The sequence below is a fragment of the Cupressus sempervirens genome, chromosome 3 (assembly GCF_028749045.1).
Source record: "Cupressus sempervirens isolate cs-2001-9-10 chromosome 3, ASM2874904v1, whole genome shotgun sequence".
Lineage (NCBI taxonomy): Eukaryota > Viridiplantae > Streptophyta > Pinopsida > Cupressales > Cupressaceae > Cupressus > Cupressus sempervirens.
The window spans coordinates 713,683,784-713,703,845 of NC_143120.1; the positions used below are offsets into that span (position 1 = coordinate 713,683,784).

Below are 20,062 nucleotides of genomic sequence, written 5' to 3' on the forward strand. Positions count from 1 at the left end.
AGCTCAGATGAGTAGTTTGGATGGTCCCGATGATTGATAATCGGCATCGCTCCTTTTGACACTATATATGCTACCTTCTTGTATATTATCAGGATTATAGTTGTGAATGAAGAAGTGTGTCATCATTGTGTGTTTGAATGTACGAAATAAAGCATTACCCAAGATTAGTAAAGAAGCTTAGCACGTTCTTTGACTAAATTGTGTTGCATTGCATTACTTTTTGTTACTATCTATTCTGTATGTCTTAAACTTGTTACCCAAAGTGGTAAACATTCGGTGTTATTGCCTTTAAAGGATGTGGGAGTTATGGAGTGGTATATGGTGAAGCACGCATATCAGGACAACCCATAAACAAAGCTAGTAGCCACAACAAAGATGACACATTCCAGAAGCGATTTGAGTGAGAGAGAGAGCGTTGACATCTGATTTCATATCACTTTTGCAAGTGCCAAGAGAAACTCACGTGCAGAGAGAGGCTATGCAGAAGCAAGTCCCCGAGAGTGTAGCATGGCATTCTCCTGGAGTAAGCACTGTAGTCAATTAGTTGGTGAGAAAACTCCTCTGTTTGTTGGCACAAACTTTCTTGGCTCTACAAAACTCTCGAGAGGAAATTGATCAAGAGAATAGACACCAAGATCCTCTGAAGGTCTAAGGAAAATAGGCGATGGGAGACAAAAGAAAGGGACCAGAGCAGAAGACAACAAGGCAATCTTTCAAAGGGGGAATTCATGCCAAATTCGCTGAAGAAAGAAAAAAGTCAGAAGTAACTTATAGACGAGTTTGAGGCCATTCAGAGGGCCCAAAGATTTAAGGAACAAGCAGAGCGTTGAAGATGACTAAGAAGAGTTGTAGAGGGAAGACCTAACGGAAGGTTGCCCGAAGGAAACTAGGTATGCACCTTAGCAAGTGAACAAATTGGAGAAGCGGGTTATGGTACAAGAGAAGGGTACCATACCAATGGGGATGAAGTAAACGACAAAGAAGTAAACCACAATAGACTGCTAGAAGACACTAGAAACAGGTTATGGCTTTAACCAATATCAATTTTTTTAACTAATCAGCAGTTTGGCATTTTGTCAAACACTTGGCAAACATTCCAACTCTAAGCCATCTCCCTCTAACTATGGTGTTAATGTGACTTCCTTTGTTTTTAGGTTTTTGAATATATAAATAATGATAAAGAAATTGACAAGGCTAAATTTTAACAGTCCACTAATCAACCAGTTCTGAAATCAAAATGCCATTGCAACTTTATTTATATGAACCAATGGACATTCTACATGAAAATTACATAGTATGGAACCTGTGATAACTCCAACATTCTTCAACACTGGCTGCAAACAATAAATGTAGGCTCCTCACATGAATCACAGTCCTCAAATTGAGTTCACAAGCCACTAATTAACAATTACAGGTCTCTAGCAGTTGGTCACAGGCCTGGAAAAATGGCTAACGCTGCCACAAAGGGAATTGGTGGCCTCCAAAATGCTCAACAAGCCTCCCAACACCAAAACACAGATCTCTCAAGTGCAGACGCAAGCCCCAAAGCCCAACACAGGATTCCCAAATGAGATCGTAGGTATCTTGGCATCTTATAGCAGGTCATGTAATCAGAATTATAAACGCCATGTAGGCAGTTTAGCAGCACCCAATACACACATCCACAACATCCAAATACAAGGTGTCTAATGCCTAGAAAGTGAGCAATATGTGCACTTAAAAAATTCAGAATTTGTAGACTAATCAGATGCTGGAGCTTCCCTATACGTCTAGAATAAAAGTATGTTGGTGTCCCAAAAAGGAGATGCAAAATTTCGATTCTCCTTAGTAGCACTTATTCTCCCAAATTCGAGCTTCCAAGTAAAAAGGAAAACAGAATTGGAAGACGCTTGAGAAATGCTCTGATATGTCTAGTTTAGAGCCTAGAAATCAATGATGATAAACAACAATAATAAAGGAGCCAAAAGTGAAACAATAAATACCAGAAATATCCTGAGAAAACCCTTCTAGAATGAAGGGAAAAATCCAGCCACACAACAAAAAATATCATTTTATTGGTCATAAAGGTTTTTAGTATATAATGCCTATCACTTGATGTGATATATATAACTTAAGGAGAGACTCTTCACATTCCAACCAAAGGTCTCTCTGAATTCCCAAGATGTGACTATTTATTATAATTACAAGTACAACTCTACAATTTTCCATGCCTCAACGCATGTTGAATGACAAATGTTATTACATTTAATATTACACATTAAATATAAATGTCCTTTTCAGATGAAGGTAACAATAATGGTAATAATGTCCATATTTCCAGAGATAAAGATCTCTATTGCAGCTACCATCTTCAACACTCCCTTTTAGCCAGAAAGAGATCTTTAGCTGAAGAATCAACAAGATCTCAGCACATGGATCCTATAAGATTTATGAAAACATGTAACAATTACTCATGAAAGTCTATGACAATTAATCATAATCATGGAATCACTCAACATGAAAGCCTATAACAATTAATCATATTCATGGAATCACTCAACATGAAAGCCTGTAACAATTAATCATATTCATGGAATCACTCAACATGAAAGCCTATAACAATTACTCATATTCATGGAATCACTCAACATGAAAAGATTTGTAAGACTCATAGCTAAGCCTTTAATCATGGACTCTCTCAACGTGAACTGTCATGGAATTTCTCAACGTGATGACATCATGGACTCTCTCAACATGATGTTCATAATCACATAGTGAAAGAGTTATCATAACTGATTCTCACAATCTTATTGTTGAAACAAGCATAGAAATGGGCATAACAAAATACGACTTAGTTCCATTTAAGTCTCAAATATTACAAATACCACAAGCATTATGAGAAAGATGGGGATTCCATAAGCACTCCCTCTTAATTATGAAAAGAAGATCGTTGATGAAGCCTGTCTTTGAAGCTAAAACATCTCCCTTTCAATTAAGAATTATTTTGATCACGACAGTAAGAGGATGCAAGCTCCCTCTAAGGCTAAGCATCTCCCTTTGAGTCACAAACTCCCTTTGAATTTCATATGTGAACAAATATGTATCATCAATTAGTAAGCAACATCCTTATGTAGTCTGCATAAACATCTCACTGCATCTTGCAATCTAATAACTCAAGAAAATAAAATACTTATCTCTGATTTTCTGAATGTTACGAGCATCACATGCAACAATTAGAACATTCAAAAATCGATCCTTTCTTGTTGACCCTTTATTATTGATGTCTACTCCCAGTCAATGAAAAGCCATACTGCAAAAGATCTCAGAGAATACCTCTATACAGAATTTACAGAACCATATCAACACTTAGCTGAGAACATAACATCAGTCTGAAATGATCAATGTCATTGCTTAGGGAGAGAAAATGTTCTTCAAGGCTGAGATCTCTCTCTTATTCTCACAAAGCAACGACAATTACACAATACATAGAACACTTTCAAATTATGAGGAATTGATAGCAAAGAACTGATGATATCAAATAATTATGAGCTCAAATAAAGATGATGACTCTAATATAGAGCTACCAAGAGATTATATAAATGCATGGAGCCAAAAAAAACTAGTGTTATGGGACTCGAACTCGCCTCTGACTTGGAAAGTCAAAATTGGGCTTGGACTCGAATTCAGAAAATCGAAAAACTCATGAAATTCAAAGATTTTTAATGATTTAAAGATTTTTTCATGCGTCACTTAATCAATTGACATCACATACACAATAATTGAGATAAATAGAAGCTACTTAACACTCATACACAATATTGCATAGATCACATTCGTATAGAAGCGAATTTCTGAAGGAAAAAACTGAATAGCGTAATATAAAGTTAAACATAGTGTCACTGTCAAATGTCTACAATATATGAAATCCATGGAATGAAAAGTTCAAAACATATATCAAAATATCAGCTAGAGTGTAGAAGACTAAGGTTCATAGTAGCCTATGCCCTCCTACGAATACAACTAAGATAAGTCATGGAAGACTCAGATATTGAGAAATATGTTTCTTACAGCCTAAGTTGTTGGTTTGGATTCTGGTTCGTATGCGGGTTTGATATTCGGGTTCGACGTTCGTTTGAATTTTTTTTGGGCTGGGTTAGGTTCGTTTTGGGTTCGTTCGTACAAGATTTTTTTAAAAAAGAAAAATTATATATATGTAAACATATGCTACAACAAATAAATTTATACACTTCTATGCTAATATTATAGCAATTTAGCAACATAAACCACCATATATGTTCACGATTTAGTTTGAATAGCATGACAAAATGTCAAAACACACCACTATATCAATGTTTCAATTCAAAAACATTAATCCCAACATTACTAATCACTAATCAGTAAACACTGTCAGTCATGTGATAAAAAATCATTAAAGAATTCCTCATCATTAGGAAGATGTTGATTAGAAGCACAATTAGTGCCACTAGCATCAATAGTCTTAGGTGGAGCCTCAGGATCAGCTTCAACATCACTATGTATCTCATCATTATGTTCACTAGCATCAATTGCTAGTGCATCAAAATGGGCTTCCAACTCTGTAGACTCTAGTTCAACATCCCATTGTTTTGCCCCCCCTTTTTTCTAGGTGTTATCTTTGTGAGTTGTGAGCCTCAAGTTGGAATGCACAAAGACCAAGTTATCTGCCTTCTTGGAGTTTAGTCGGTTGCATTTTGAGTGGATAAAGGAGTATGTGCTCCAATTTCTCTTAGATGATGATGAACTAGCAACCTATCAAGATTTACAAATTTTATATTATAGAGTGAAGAGTTCTGAATATTTATGAACAAGAAATTACATATTAGAATCTTAAGATTAAAGAACTTACTTATGATAAAATTTTGATGGCAACGGGCTGCAAGAGTTGGTGCTTTTGTCCATGGAAGTACCACCATTTATGAGCATCAACATTGGTCTTGTCTTCAAGAGCATCAAGACCACAATCATCAGTGCTCGCAAAACTCATAAATTCAGACCTCACTGCTGATCATAGGTGCTCTGGAAAGAGTCTTTGGAGGGCTTCCTTGTACCCTTCAGAAACTTCAGGATCTCTGTATGGAGCAACTCTAGTGCTGTTCCCCTTGAGGACATCTTGGCTATAGAACCTGAGGGTCAATGCAAAGGGGTAGTCATTTTATTCCATCTCTTTTCCACATTACTTTTAGCTCCTTGAAGAACTTTTCATCAGGGTCTTGCTCTTTCTCATTTATGATGGCTCTAATATCTTCAATCATGGAGTCAATGCCATCATATACCTCACCCAAGCAAGGCCTATCCAAGTCAATGTATCGGATCATGCTCAATATAGGCTTAGTGAACTTCAAAAGGTACTTAGCACGATCCCACCAAGAGTCTCGTAATATCCTTTTCTTAATGACAGCTGCCATTTCACTATTAGATTGCCTCCATACACTCCAATTAGCACTGGTTACCATTCTAGACAATGACTCTTTCACTTTGATAAGGCGTCTCAAAACAAGTGTTGGAGGCAAAGTGGGTCTCAACAACCTCTTTTAAGATCAAAACAATAGTAGATTAAAAATTAAAAATCAACTAATCTATTTAAATAAAAATTAAAAACATAAAAAGTTTACTAAACTAACGCGACTAGATTTCTAAACATGTTTAAATTTTAAACAATTGAACTTATCTTCAAGAGCTCCAATTTCGAGAATTGTCTAAATATGGCTTGTGTCATATGGTGGTTTGTGACAAACATTTGGATATCTTGTGCCTTTTCATACAATTTTTTAATCCCCTCAACCGTAGTGCCAATTTTTTGCAGTAGTAGGTTGAGTAAGTGCACAACACAAGGTGTCCAAAAAATGTGTTTGTACCGTTCCTCAACCAATAAGCCTGCAGCCCTACAATTCTTCGCATTATCGGTTACTACTTGAACAACATTTTGAGGGCTAACTTGCTCAATGGCTTGGATGAGAATGTTTGCAATGAAAGGACCGTCCTTTACCTGACCTTCACAATCCATAGCTCTCAAAAACATTGCACCTCTTGTAGACATTGCAATAACATTCACTAGAGGATGCTTCCTCCCATCTTTTCATCCATCTGATACTATTGTGGCACTTGTTTCGGCCCATGAATCCTTGATGAGCAGCATGGCAATGACTACATGGGCCACCTCATCATCAAGTAAAGTGGTGCGTATCTTCTCATAACTAGGGCGCTTGAACCCACTTGTAGCCTCATTAACTGCTCTCATCATGTATTGCCAATATGGTGAGTGAACAACATTAAATGATAGTCCATTTGCATATACACATCTCGCTATGGCCTGATCGGCAAGGTCTTTAGCTTCATTTTGAAATGATGCTTCCAATGGTCCCATTGCTTTCTTACTTACAAGTTGTTGTTGAGGAGTACGTAAGAATGGATGACCATCATTCGGTGGGTCATTGGTAACAGAAGTTGAAGACAAATGAGATTTTCCCTTTCTTTGAAGGCCTACCACTTTGCAATGAATGAGCAACACTTGCCCTTCCAGTAGCTTCATCTGCTTGCTTTTGTTCTTGAATGTATTTGTTCACAATGTGATTTGGAAGGAGGGTTTTAGGTAGCTTTCCATTTACTCTCAGCTTCCCTCTACAAAATTTAATGCCTTTTTGAGGAATAAAGCACAAATGTGCTTTCACTCTACTATAGGAACTACTTGATTCCTCTTTGCAATGGCTGCAAAACCATACACAACCTCCTCCACCCGGCATTGGTCGAACTATTTCCACATATTTCCATAACAGGGAGCATTTGTTGATTTTGAAGTGGGGATTTCCAGTAATATAATCACTTGCAACCATTTTTTAAAATTGAAATCTACAAAGAACACAGAACACAGTATTTATAACTTACAAGTATTTGCAAGTATTTATTGAAACACTTTAACACAATTTATTTGTTTATAACTTTATTGAAACACAATATAATTGTAGAATTCATTACTTATATAGTAAATACATTTGTAGGACATAAAATATTGGGGATTATCAGTTTATAAATTATAAACAATAGAATAGTAATATTGTAGTTTGTAAACAGTAAATAAAAGGAGAGGTTAATTATTATTTGCCAAACAGTCGACATATTAAACATTTTTGAGTCTGAATATAGTTGAGATTGAATAATACTGTATACTATGGAAGCTTACCCTGTTATGAAACAATCTGAAAGTAGTTGAGATGCAAGTTGGGCACAAAACAGAATGAAACTCGCAGATTGTAGCATGGGCTTTGGAAGTGCAGCCAAGGGAGGAAAAGGAGGAGAGATGTCCATGACTGCTCCCTATCCACGATTTGAACATCCATGATTGCTCCCTATCCAATAAAACTTGATTTCCACGATTTCCTTGAGCATCCACGATTTCCTTTGATGATGATTCCTGCGTGCTTGTCCAGTGGAGGGAAAACTGACGTGCGTGCCTGTGCCTGTGAGTGGAGGGAAAATCGATGTGCATGCTTCTCCAAAAAAGCCCTTCGCATAGAAGAAAGCCAAGCAGATGCGTGCTTCTCCAACATCCAGTAAAACCCAACATGCATGCTTCACCAAAAAAGCCCTTCGCATTGTGAATAAAAGAAAACCAAGCGGATGCGAATAGGTTAAAAACTTAAAAGTTAAAACCATTAAAATAATTTAATAAATTTGAAATTCGCCGAAATTTTTTGGAATTCGTTTTGGGTGCGCATTGACCGATCAATATTTGTTGCAGAAGATGCCAAAGTTGACCAGGGTCCCTTTCGTCAACTTTGCATCGAATTTAGCAGGAAATAAACGATTTTGAATCGAATACGAACCGCATTCAAATAACCAACGAATCGACTATAGTTTTGGGGGTTGGATGACCGAATATGGTAACTTAGGTTACAACTTATGTGCATGGTTCTCAAGTATGTCTATGTATTCAGCTGTGTAATTTTCTATAACCTGGTTAACAACATTTGAAGATTTAAACATTAAATTTCCTATAATATGACAAATATTGTTCATATTTTTATACTGGGAGCTGACTATATTGGTTTATAACTATTCTTCTAAAATTTGTAGAACATTTACTTTTGTAATGCAAGGCTATAGTTCCATATTAGTTTTGAAAAACATCATTACTTGTTTGAGTAAATAGTAGAATACTATTGTACTAGTACCACGATAATCCCACTCCAAAGGTGTCAAGTCCCATATACAAGGGCAAGCTAGGAAAGGAGAATTTCCTAAGAATAAGCTTGTCAAAATCAATTTCAAGCATTCATAACTGCATAAGGCATATTGTTAGATAGTTGGCATTCTTTCTACATAATTTTCTACACACCCAAAAGACTAAAATAAGAACATTATAACTTGTCTCCATAATCTGAGATTGGTCAAGGAACTGTTTAATAGTCAATCCTTAATAAATTCTTGACATACCACAACATCATTTTCAGAATTAATATACACTGAAAAAAAACACCTTCCAGAAATCTCTGTATCTATTATCTCACAAATTCGTAACTTTTTTTTTCTTTTTTCAAGAGTCTTGGGCTTGGGACTCAGTGAGTCCATGACTTGGCAAGTCCATGTGGACTCTGCTAGGACTCGGTCGAGTCCGAGTCTAGAGGTTATTTGCCTTGGAAAGGCCGCCTCTGCCTTGGACTCGCAGAGAGTCCTGAAACACTGAAAAAAACACACACACAAGACACACACGAATATACAGAGCCGATAACATCTAAAACTCTAAACCAATTGATCAAATAAAACATTTCTTGACCAAGAATAATAACGTTTCCTTTGAAGCTAAGGAAGACACCAATTAACATACTGATACGAAGCTGAAGATGAAGATACAAAGATGTCTCAAGCAAACGTATTCTAGAAAACAAAAGAAATCAATTACTTGAAATAAATTTGAACGTCAATGGAAGCATAAGAGGGGAAAAACAAGAAAGGTTGGAGATAAAAATGAAAGGAAATCTTTTTACCAAAGGAAAAGACCCATCACATGAGAATATTGAACCTTTATACACAAGCTAAAAGAATACGTAACAACAAAGAATAAAATTGATGAAGACTAGAAAGGACAAAACTGACGCTTAAGCCCATCCGTGTGAAAGAAAATAGGAATTGCTGAGAGTTGACTCCAATACGAGAAAGACAAAGATAACTGACATCTCTAGCACTCCACTCAATAGAGCATGGAAGAAGATGGTTACACAAATGAGATAAAACAATACTAACTAATGCCCAAGACAAAAGAAGAAACATGCTAGCACTTGAGTTTGAGCACAAAAGCAAATGTCTCCAGACACACGAGATTTGAGGATACGGAAAGGAACCAATACACAAAGGGAACAAATGAAAGCATAGTAAAATCAAAGACGCTACATGAGATGAGATCTCCAGCGGTATCATATCCACACAACTGGAATGTGAAGATTTATATTAGGTATGCAGATATCACTTATGGATAACTTCTTTGCCTGATGCTACACAACTCCTCTGCAAGAGAAGGGGATACCAGAGTTTCAAGATGACTCAACAAGGCCAGATATAGACAAATAAAAAATACAAGGAGACTACAACATGAATACTAACAAGGAGCCATGGTGGATAAACAAAGAAGACTTTATCGAAAGTCGAGGAATGAATATACAAAAAAAAAATGACAGACTTCAAAATAACTTACCTCCACACGGTAACATGTCATAATCATGCAAAGATATTTATCATAGTAAGATTTAATTAAACACTCTAAATCACATAGAATTAATGACCTACCTTGAGCATAGGAGGAAGAAATGACTATAAAGTGTAGAATCAAATTGACCATTGAACTATAAGAGAATACATAATATAAAGAAACAAGACCAGAAATTCCTTTATTGCTGATATCTAAACTTGGCTTTGATACCATGTTAAGTTTAGAGCCCAAAAATTAATGATGATAAACAACGATAAGAAAGGAGCCAAAAGTGAAACAATAAATGCCAGAAATATCTCGAGAAAACCCTTCTAGAATGAAGGGAAAAACCCAATCAAACAACAAAAAATATCATTTTATTGATCATAAAGGTTTTAGTTTATAATGCCTATCACTTGATGTGATATATATAAACTAAGGAGAGACTCTTCACATTCCAACCGAAGGTCTCTCCAAATTCCCAAGATGTAACTATTTATTATAATTACAAGTACAACTCTAAATTTTTCATGCCTCAACGCATGTTGAATGACACATTTTATTACATTTAATATTACAAATTAAATATAAGCGTCCTTTTCAGATGAAGGTAACAATAACGGTAATAACGTCCATATTTCTAGAGATAAAGATCTCTATTGCAGCTACCATCTTCAACATGATATGCAAGTCAAACTTCTTCAATTGCAGGTGATCAAGCAATTAACTCCAAACAATGATTTCTCTCAGCAATAGGATGAATAGTAGGAACACTTCAAGAATCATAAACTTGGTAATTCTCAAAATAAAGTCCAAATACTTCAGCTGTGGATCATGTACACAACTCAATCAAACCCTTATACCTCAACAAGGGACTTGGATTCACAAATTAGAAAATCTTCACCAAGACAACAAAAGCACAATGGACAACTCGATGCTTTTTTCCTTCACAATGAGCTCATATTTATAATCCCAAATTGCACTTGGTTTCTCAAACGCAACTCTACTTAAGAAGCTTCATCAACACAACATCATTTCATAACATTAAATATAATTAAGTGACTTATAATAATGTAAAATTTAATAATTAATTAATAAATATGAGCCCTTGCAATAATTAGCCCAATCCAATGCAGGTGGTAACCAACTTCTAGGACTATCATCTACACTGCCAAATATGGAAGCTGCCTGAATTAGACTTGCTTAAAATAGTAAGTTCACAATTAAGACCCTAAAATCTCATTGCTAGCTCATGAAGGTCTCTATAATGAATTGATTCAATCAACCGCACAGATGCGCCAAAAATGGGGACATTACATTATTATACATATTATTTTCTAGTGGGTTTCTTGATGATACTTGTCTTGTGCCCTTTGCTAGATTAAAAAATAATAATATTAAGAATCTTGTTATTAGGAATATTTTAGTAATTGATTTAGGGTTGGGCCATTTTGGTTACAATTTATTTGAATTCAATTTATGCAGTATTTCATGCTTGATTATAAGTTCAAAGGAAGGTTAATAATTTGTTCATCTCCAAGTAAACAATGTTAGTAATTTTCTTTTTGAAACCGAATCAACCATTTTAGTAAAGTTTAACCCCTTATCATTGCCCTTCATATTTTATGTGGTCGTCTTTACAGAATGATCACAATACTTTTGTCTTGAGGTAATATATTCATCTTGGGGCAATCAAAAATCTGTGCACATACCTTATGGCTTTTGTTGTAAACATTGGGAATTTCGATTGTGAAATACTTATTTGAACTAGGAGTTAGCAAAATCAATGCTTTTAATTTGAAGGCCATATGACTTTTAGTTAGGTCACTGTAATGTGGGTATATGTTAATATGTAAATATCTAAAAGGTTGGGGCCTCTACTGAGATTTATTTATTTCTCTAGCCCACCTTTATATTGAATTGTCATTAGGATTTGTGAGCTCAAAATGTTGTTGTAAGGATATTAGCTATTATCGTAGGTTTATGGTTATTTGAACCTGCTTAAGCATCCTGTTTGTATAAAATAATATTGAAGACATTAGTTAAAACTATCAAGGAAGAAAGAGACATGCATTGAGCCACTCTTTCTGTTTCCTAAATCCCACTAAGCTCTTTGTTTAGTTGTTGTAGTCACAATGTAATTTTCTATTCCTAAATTGAATGGGGAAAACATGATGAATGATCCCCTTCAAGAAGAGGAATCCCTCCCTCATGTTCTATTAACTTGAGCTTGTATAATTATAATTTCTTTGGAAGATGACTATTTGAATCTTGGTACCTTCTAAGGGGAATATGTTATGGTTGTTTAGTGGTAAAATGGAAGCACTTTAATAGGATGTAGACCACCACTTTATGGGACACTGAGCCATTCAAAATATGTGTGCGAGGGAAAGAGGGGGATTTCCATATATGATTCCACTTATGATCCAAATTAGATTAGCTAGGACCCAAAGGAAGAAGGGTGCTAATACTAAACCCGGGTTGTAAAGAGGAACGAAATATCAAGAAATACACTCTCTTAGGTCCTTGACAGGATAATGTGAATGTGAAATTGAACTAATTGCATAAAAAATGTAAACCTAGATGCTATGTAAATACAATCAGCCCAATTAAGATGCAAATATAGGGTAAAGATATGAAATGAAATGAAATCTTAAAAACCCATCTTGAAATACATAGAGGAAGATGTATTTTCACTCAAGAACTTTCAGTTGAATTTTTTTTGAACTTCTGATCATGGATCCCAGATGAAATGACGAAAGGAATAAAACTCAAAAATCCCCTCGAAATTTGAGACTGAAGGACTAGGTTGACTTGGAAGGACGGACTACAACCAGGTTGATGTAGTTCGAGACTCTGAAATTGATGACTCTGGAAAGCTTGCAAACTATAGGTTCCAAGTCTGTAATCCTTTTCGCTCCCAACTTGAAAATCACCCTAGAAAAGAAAGGTTTGGGGGTTGGGGTTTGATGAGGGCTTGCCTTGGTCAAGCCCTAGGTTAAGGAATTAACCGTAATTGAGAAATGTAAATGTGAATGACTGTAAAGAACAAGATAAATGTAAATGAATGTAAAGAATAGGATAAATGTCTGTGTATGTAAATGTCTTGTATTGTAGATCTTGAATTAGGAATATAGGATGTAGGATATCTCCACAATTGCAATGGATCTACCATAACCACATCATGGAGCCATGGATATAAATGTGTATCAATGAAGAAGATAATGAATGCCTCAATGTAGATCTCCTTCCTTGAGGCTTCTTGGGCCCTAAAATTTACACTCATCAAGGACTAGGTTGACCTAGTCCCAGAGATTGGAGGGAAAAAGCCTAAAAAACGATGAGGTTGACCTAGGTCAACCTAGTCTCAGAGACTGACAAGAGAAAGCCTCGGGAAGGTCCAAAAGGATGCACAGATGAAGCAGACTGATATGGCCAAAAGGGTAGCAAAGAGGCATCTAGAAGACCATGTCAGAAAACCAAAGATGACAAAGAAGAGTGAAATGGAAGAGGAGAAGAGAAAAAGTGACATTGAGCATAGGTCCATTCATGGTCCAAGAGAGGAATTATGGAAAAGGGTGCTAAAAGGTCTTAAAATGCAAGTGCGTCCATTTTAAGATGGTACAATGGCTAAAGCATTCTTGTTGCTAGTACATCATCAAATAGCTCTGAATTAACAATTTTAAACTTAACGAGTCTTTGATAGACTTGATGAGTGCATGTGCAATTTTAGGCAATGCGTACTGGTGATGGTTCTGATTGACTCATCAACTTAGCAAGGAAATGGCCTTTAGCTTTGGATGCTTGTTGCCTTCAATAACTTTATAATGTCAATAATGAATAAATTTGATTCCACCACAATAGAAAATGCTCAAGGCGACAAATCACCAACTACCTCAAATGTCCAAAATTTGAATCATAAGACCATCATAATAGCCATACTAATGGAACATGACAACACCATAGCCCATGTAGCCAAGCCATACATCATTGGTTTGTGCACATGCTACCATAGTGGAAATATGGTTTGTGCCTCCTTCATGCAATCTGTGCTTCATTGCTTCATGACTGTTGTATTGTGGTGAATATATGGGCAATGCTATTTTGGTGAACAAACTTTTGAAGCTTGCCCCATGCAATGCTTTAACCTGTTCTTCATTACCTTGTGCCCATGCTAATGTGTCGGAGTTAAAGCCATTTTTTCAACTAATCTGTGAAACTTGATCCCATGCAATGCTTTAATCCAATGCTTCATTGTAGTCGGTAAAGCTAAAAATATTTTGTTCCACCAATTTGTGAAGTCTTGTCATGTACCATTGATCAGGCTATTATGGTGGTTTTATGGTTCATACTTGAGATATATGGTGTCATTGTAATGAGCCTTCCCTACCGTGATGGTATTTATAGTTATTCATAGTTGACATTATGAAGATCAAGAAGGAAACCGACACCTGAAGCTGGGGGGATTTTCCTTTTCAGTTGGTAGGTCATTCAGAGCTATCAACAATGGGCATAGCCTAAGATTGTATTTGCACTTCTTAGGTCTAGGAGAGGCTCATTTAGGTGGACAGTTCTCTAAATCTTTAACTGTGTACTGGGAACGAAATTACTTCTTTTGGAAAGCACACTGTTTCTTCAATCATTATCTTTGTAGTTTTATGTTGCATGGAAACAATTTTCTGTTTCTTTAATTATTAACACATGTTCTGTTTGCAGGCAAGCCTGTCTACATGTACAGCATGGGAGGACTTGCAGAGTATTGTGTAGTTCCAGCCACAGCACTGACTATTCTTCCAGACTCATTGCCATATACCGAGTCCGCTATTCTTGGATGTGCTCTGTTCACAGCATATGGTGCAGTTAGACATGCAGCTGACATGCATGCAGGAGACACAGTTGCAGTCATTGGTGTTGGTGGGGTAGGATCTAGGTAAAGATTTTTAGCTTAAAATATATCATCCTGTCAATTTTATTTTTATTGTTCCTCTTTTTCTTTCCATTTTTGTGTTCAAGATAGAAGAATCAATTGCATCTATGAAATAATGGTAAAAAGTCAGACATTTTTTTTGTTGTTTGACATGGTAAAAAATCTTATGTGTCTCTCGACACAACGTTTCCTGGTATTCACTTTTTTTGGTTAATTTTGCTGATGGCTTAGATGATAATCTTTTATTTTATGTGTTTGTCATGTCTGATTCATATACAAATATACTTTACTGTTTACATCATGAAATTCTATTAAACATAATCTAACTAATGGGGTTTTTAACAACTTGATGTGAGCACCTGTGATTTGATAAATTGTTAGTGGAAGTTCCACAGAGTGCATCCTGAAATCCTATTTTACGCATAACCGATGTTTTATTGCCAACTTTATGCAAAGCTTGTATAATAAACCATTGAACTGAATCGCCATTCAACATCTTCCAAGGAATTCCAATAATATTGGGTAAATTGCAACAAATAGTCATCCAAGGAACTGCTAGAATGAAAGCATTATGAAATGAATCCATTTATAAAATAGTTTTCTTTATTCTCACAGAGGCAGACAACATGCTCTCAAGAACTTTTATCCAAAGGCTTTCCACCATTCAACTATATGTTGAAAACCAGTATATCTTGAGTTTCCAATATAGGGTGATGGTAGGTGGGGTTTCAAGGATGGCTAATTTATATGTATTTGCACAACCAGAATGTATATATACACACGTACATCTATCGTAATATTATCATATTAATAAATACAAAATAATTTTATCGACATAAAATGTATAAAAGTAAATGCAGAATTGAGAACATAGATGATAATTAATAAGAAGTCATAAATGTTAACAGTTGACTAAGGAATCAGGATACCAAAAGTATAAATGGAATTCAATCACTTTGGATTTGATTGGGAAATCTTGGAGCAAAAGTGTTACTTTTCCATCAAGTGCAACATCAAACAATTCAAATCCAGATTTAGGCGTTAATGGTCACAGGGACCTTTATGGCAGATGCCAATTTTGGGTGGAATCTTATGTTGGAGGGCCTTGTGGGACCCCATAATGGTTTTGGACCTTTTGGTTTTATATATTTCTTTGTAAGTGCAATAATAAAGTGGGAGAAGTCCTGGCTATGCCTCCTAATCTTCTGCAGATTGGGGAAAGCAAGGGGCCATCCTCTTGGTAAAATCCTCTAACATTCATACAGAGGGTTCTATTGGTAAAATCCCAGCAGCATGTCCCCAGGGTACACCGGCAATAACTAATGTCCTAAACTTACATTGCCACACTGATAACCAGATTTTTCAGGAACAGAGGCAGGGGTGTGTCTAGATCAGGTGTGGGCTGCTACTACTTCAAGCTTCTTGGAAATTAGTATTTGTTTTGGATTCAACACATAAGCTGAACATTAACATATTTGGTAATGTTATTTTTTGACTATCTAATAAATTTGAAGGTTAAAGATTTTTAAATCATCAAAAGTATACTTGTAGATATAAAAAGAGGTCACTAGTAAAAAGCATAACCGATCTATGCAAACTCATAGCACATTAGATTTCATTGAGCATGAAACTGTTTTAATGAAACAAACACGTTGTTGGTACTCAATAATTCTCATACAATTCTCTAATGAACATGGTGACAGGGCATAAATCAGCAAAGCCTGTCATAGAAATATATGTGCATATGAAAGGCTTTGCCAAAAAGCTCGGTATCACAAATTACTAAATATTTGTGATGTAAATAGAAAGCCACAATCCTTCACGTCCCTTCAGTTTTAATAATTGTCTGTTTTTTGTCAAATCAAAGACTTCTGAGCCGAGTTGTAGCCATTACTGAAGTGGTTGGGGACTTCAAGATGTCTCTTGCCCATCCAAAGGATAGCTAGGCATCCTGTTTATGCTTTTTTTTGTAAAACATTTCCATAAATTCAGAAAGTTTAGGGAGAGGGATGGGGGACATTTCATATCTGTCCTCATATCCCTGAAACCAATTTTGCAGTGGATGTGTCCTTGGAGTACATACTTCAAATTGAGTGTAACAAAATGGTGTATTGTTTCCACCTTACAAAATATCAGAGGTAAATAGAATGGGTAATTTTGGTGGCATTTTCATCTTGACTTTTTGTAATTTTATGTTATAATTTTTATTGGCTCTTGTGCCCAGCTGCTTGCAGGTAGCTCGAGTATTTGGGGCTAGCAAGATAATTGCTGTTGATGTTAAAGATGATAAACTTGAGAATGCCAAAAAGCTAGGAGCAACCCACACTGTTAATGCATCAAAAATGAATGTTGTAGATACAATTAAGGTAATATCTTAGAGCTCAAAAATTACCTTTTTTGTTGATGTCATTGGGCATTTGAAGTTGCATAATAAAATGCACCTAATGTATTAACTATGCTGACACCCATGTCAATGATATCAAATGTTCTGTTTGTAAGAGAAGAAAATTGTGACATGTTCAACATGCGACATTTTTCATTGGAAAGTATTGGACTTAATCTCTCATTGGAAATGTCTTCCCCACTCAATATTGTTAGCAACTTACTAACATGTTTCTTTTATATTATAATGCATGTTGCATACTGATCTTTTGGATTTTATAATTTATTATTGTAAATCTTTTCATGTCAGCTTTATCATGTTGCCTGTTTTAAGGATATAATATCTCCCCACTACAGTAAATGTTGTGTATAGTTGGGCACCCGGCACCCCTCTGCACCCTACCCCAACACACAGCTATCTGACCACCCTTGTTTTCTTCACCATCACGAGAACACATCTGGAGGATGACAAAGTATTTATGTAAGCCACGAAAAAATCTTAGGGTCTTCCACATACACTGATACCCACACCCACTGCCGTATTGTCTCCAACATGTATTAATGCAGTTAGAACACTCCTTAAGGACAAGAAAGAGTATATATATATATATGAGCCACAAGAGAAAAACATGGGGTACCCCACTAGTCTTCAAAGGATTATACTACTTCATTGAATATGATCACCATTCACTATTAACGTATTTGTAGAATAGAATTTCTTGATGTTCATTGCCTTCTAGCCTCTTCCCCTATTAAAGACTGAGAGGTTCACTAGTTTAATGTTCTAAGTTACCGGATGCGCACCCTGTTGATGCGTATTGGATGTGGATGCGCATTGAGTGTGCATCTTGGACTGTGGATGTGCACTAGTTGCACAGATGTGCAACCTGCACATCTAGGTGCATCCATAGTGTGCTCATCCGGTGCTCACCCAGGTGCAACCATGGGCCAGTCACCTTTTGTGACTTGAAAGCACAAAAAAGATGTTTTTTCCCCTTATTTTGCTTACAAAAAGATGCTCAATTTATGTTCTAGGTTTAATTATGTGGAGATTGAGGATTACCTCATGAGCATCAATTTATTATCAAAATCCATGCACCTCCTTACCCTTGGTCGTAAGGAGTCTGAAAATCTTATTATTGTAATTGAATTGTAATCTATAGACACCCAATGTGTGCATTGGGTCCCTAGAAGCTCCTTTCCCTTTGCAATATCTATGGGCTGTGTTCTTATGTGGTCTGGTTTAGTGAGATTATCTCTAGGAGAGCATGAGTTGGAGATGGCCTTCTCTCAGGGTGAAATTTTGAAGCTCGCCCAATCTTCCCATCTGTTGTGGTCTATATGCATTTGCATTTTCAGGATGTTGACACCAAGGATGGACAATGTATCAAATGTTAACCATTTAAATAGATATGCAATGAATACAACATGAGAGGGATAAAATAGCATCAATGGTTGAATAGGTGCAAATTTGATCCATAGATTACCAAAAATTGGAGAACTAATGTTGTTTCCACTAACTAGAAGATTTTCCAACAAGGCAACCATATCACAATTCTATTTTAGTAAATACTAAGACAATTTATCCTGTTATTGCTAAACTTTGACGCTTTAACAAGCATACACAAAAATCAAATAAGGGAAGGAAAAACACCCATATGCATATATAAAAGAGAACTGAAGTTCTGAAGCTGGCCCAAACTTCCTATCTGTTGTTGTCTATATGACCTTGCATTTTCAGGATGTTGACACCAAGGATGGACAATGTATCAAATTTTAACCATTAATAGAGTTGTGCATTGGGTCCCTAGAACCTCCTCGCCCTTTACAATATGAGATGAGTTAAAGATGTTGCAATATCTATGGGCTGTGTTCTTGTGTGGTCAAGTTTAGTGAGATTATCTCTAGGATAGCATGGCTAGGAAATGGCCTTCTTGCAAGGTGAAGTTTTGAAGCTGGCCCAAACTTCGTATCTGTTGTGGTCCATATGCACTTGCATGTTCAGGGTGAACACCAAAGATGGACAGTGTATCAAATTGATTCTGGAGATCTAATCCAGAAGCTAAGCACCATAACTATCATGGATTGTGGAAATTTGATCTCTTTAATAGTGTATCAAATTTTAACCATTAATATAGATGTGCAATGAATACAACATGAGAGGGATAAAATAACATCGATGGTTGAATAGGTGCAAATTTTATCCACAGATTACTAAAAATTGGAGAAATAATTTTGTTGCCACTAACTAGAAGAATTTCCAACAAGGCAACCATATCACGATTATATTTTAGTAAATACTAAGATAACTTATCCTGTAAATGCTCAACTTTGATGCTTTAACAAGCATCAACCCACATGTACATATAAAAGAAAACTAATGTTTTGAAGCTGGCCCAATCTTCCTATCTGTTGTGGTCTTTAAGCACTTGCATTTTCAGGATCTTAACACCAATGATGGACAATGTATCAAATGTAACCATTAATATAGATATGCAGTAAATACAACATGTGAGGGATAAAATAGCATCAATGGTTTAATAGGTGCAAATTTGATCCATAGATTACTAAAAATTGGAGAAATACTTTTGTTGGCACTTACTAGAAGGATTTCCAACAAGGTGACCATATCATAAGTCTGTTTTAGTAAATACTAAGATAATTTATCTTGTAAATGCTAAACTTTGATGCTTTACAAGTATACACAAAATCAAATAAGGGAATGCACAACACCCACATGTATATATAAAAAAAACTAAAGTCGGACAACCAGTAAAACTATCGATGATGAAGTATCATACTATCAAATGATTAAGTTTTACAATTCTGCATATTTATATAATCTTTTGTTGTTGTTGTGCGTGTGTGTACACAGACACACATATACATATTCTTCCTCGCAAATATTGTTTATAAAAACAGTAAATAGAACTAAGTTGCCAGCTTTGAGTACTGGTACGGATATGGGTACGAGAACCTGGTACATGGGTTGCAATTTTTTTTGGGAGGTTTGGGTATGCACACACACACATATACAAACACATGCATGCAAACTC

At 35.9% G+C, this 20,062-nt stretch overlaps 1 protein-coding gene across 1 annotated transcript in view; it reads left to right on the forward strand.

The window, feature by feature from the left end:
- Positions 1-20,062, forward strand: part of LOC149568753 (GroES-like zinc-binding alcohol dehydrogenase family protein) — a 70,683-nt gene that overhangs the window by 30,428 nt on the left and 20,193 nt on the right. The window contains exons 5-6 of the mRNA XM_089821653.1: positions 14,414-14,627; positions 16,849-16,990. Coding sequence (XP_089677779.1) covers positions 14,414-14,627; positions 16,849-16,990 — 356 coding nt within the window. The remainder of the gene's footprint in view (positions 1-14,413; positions 14,628-16,848; positions 16,991-20,062) is intronic.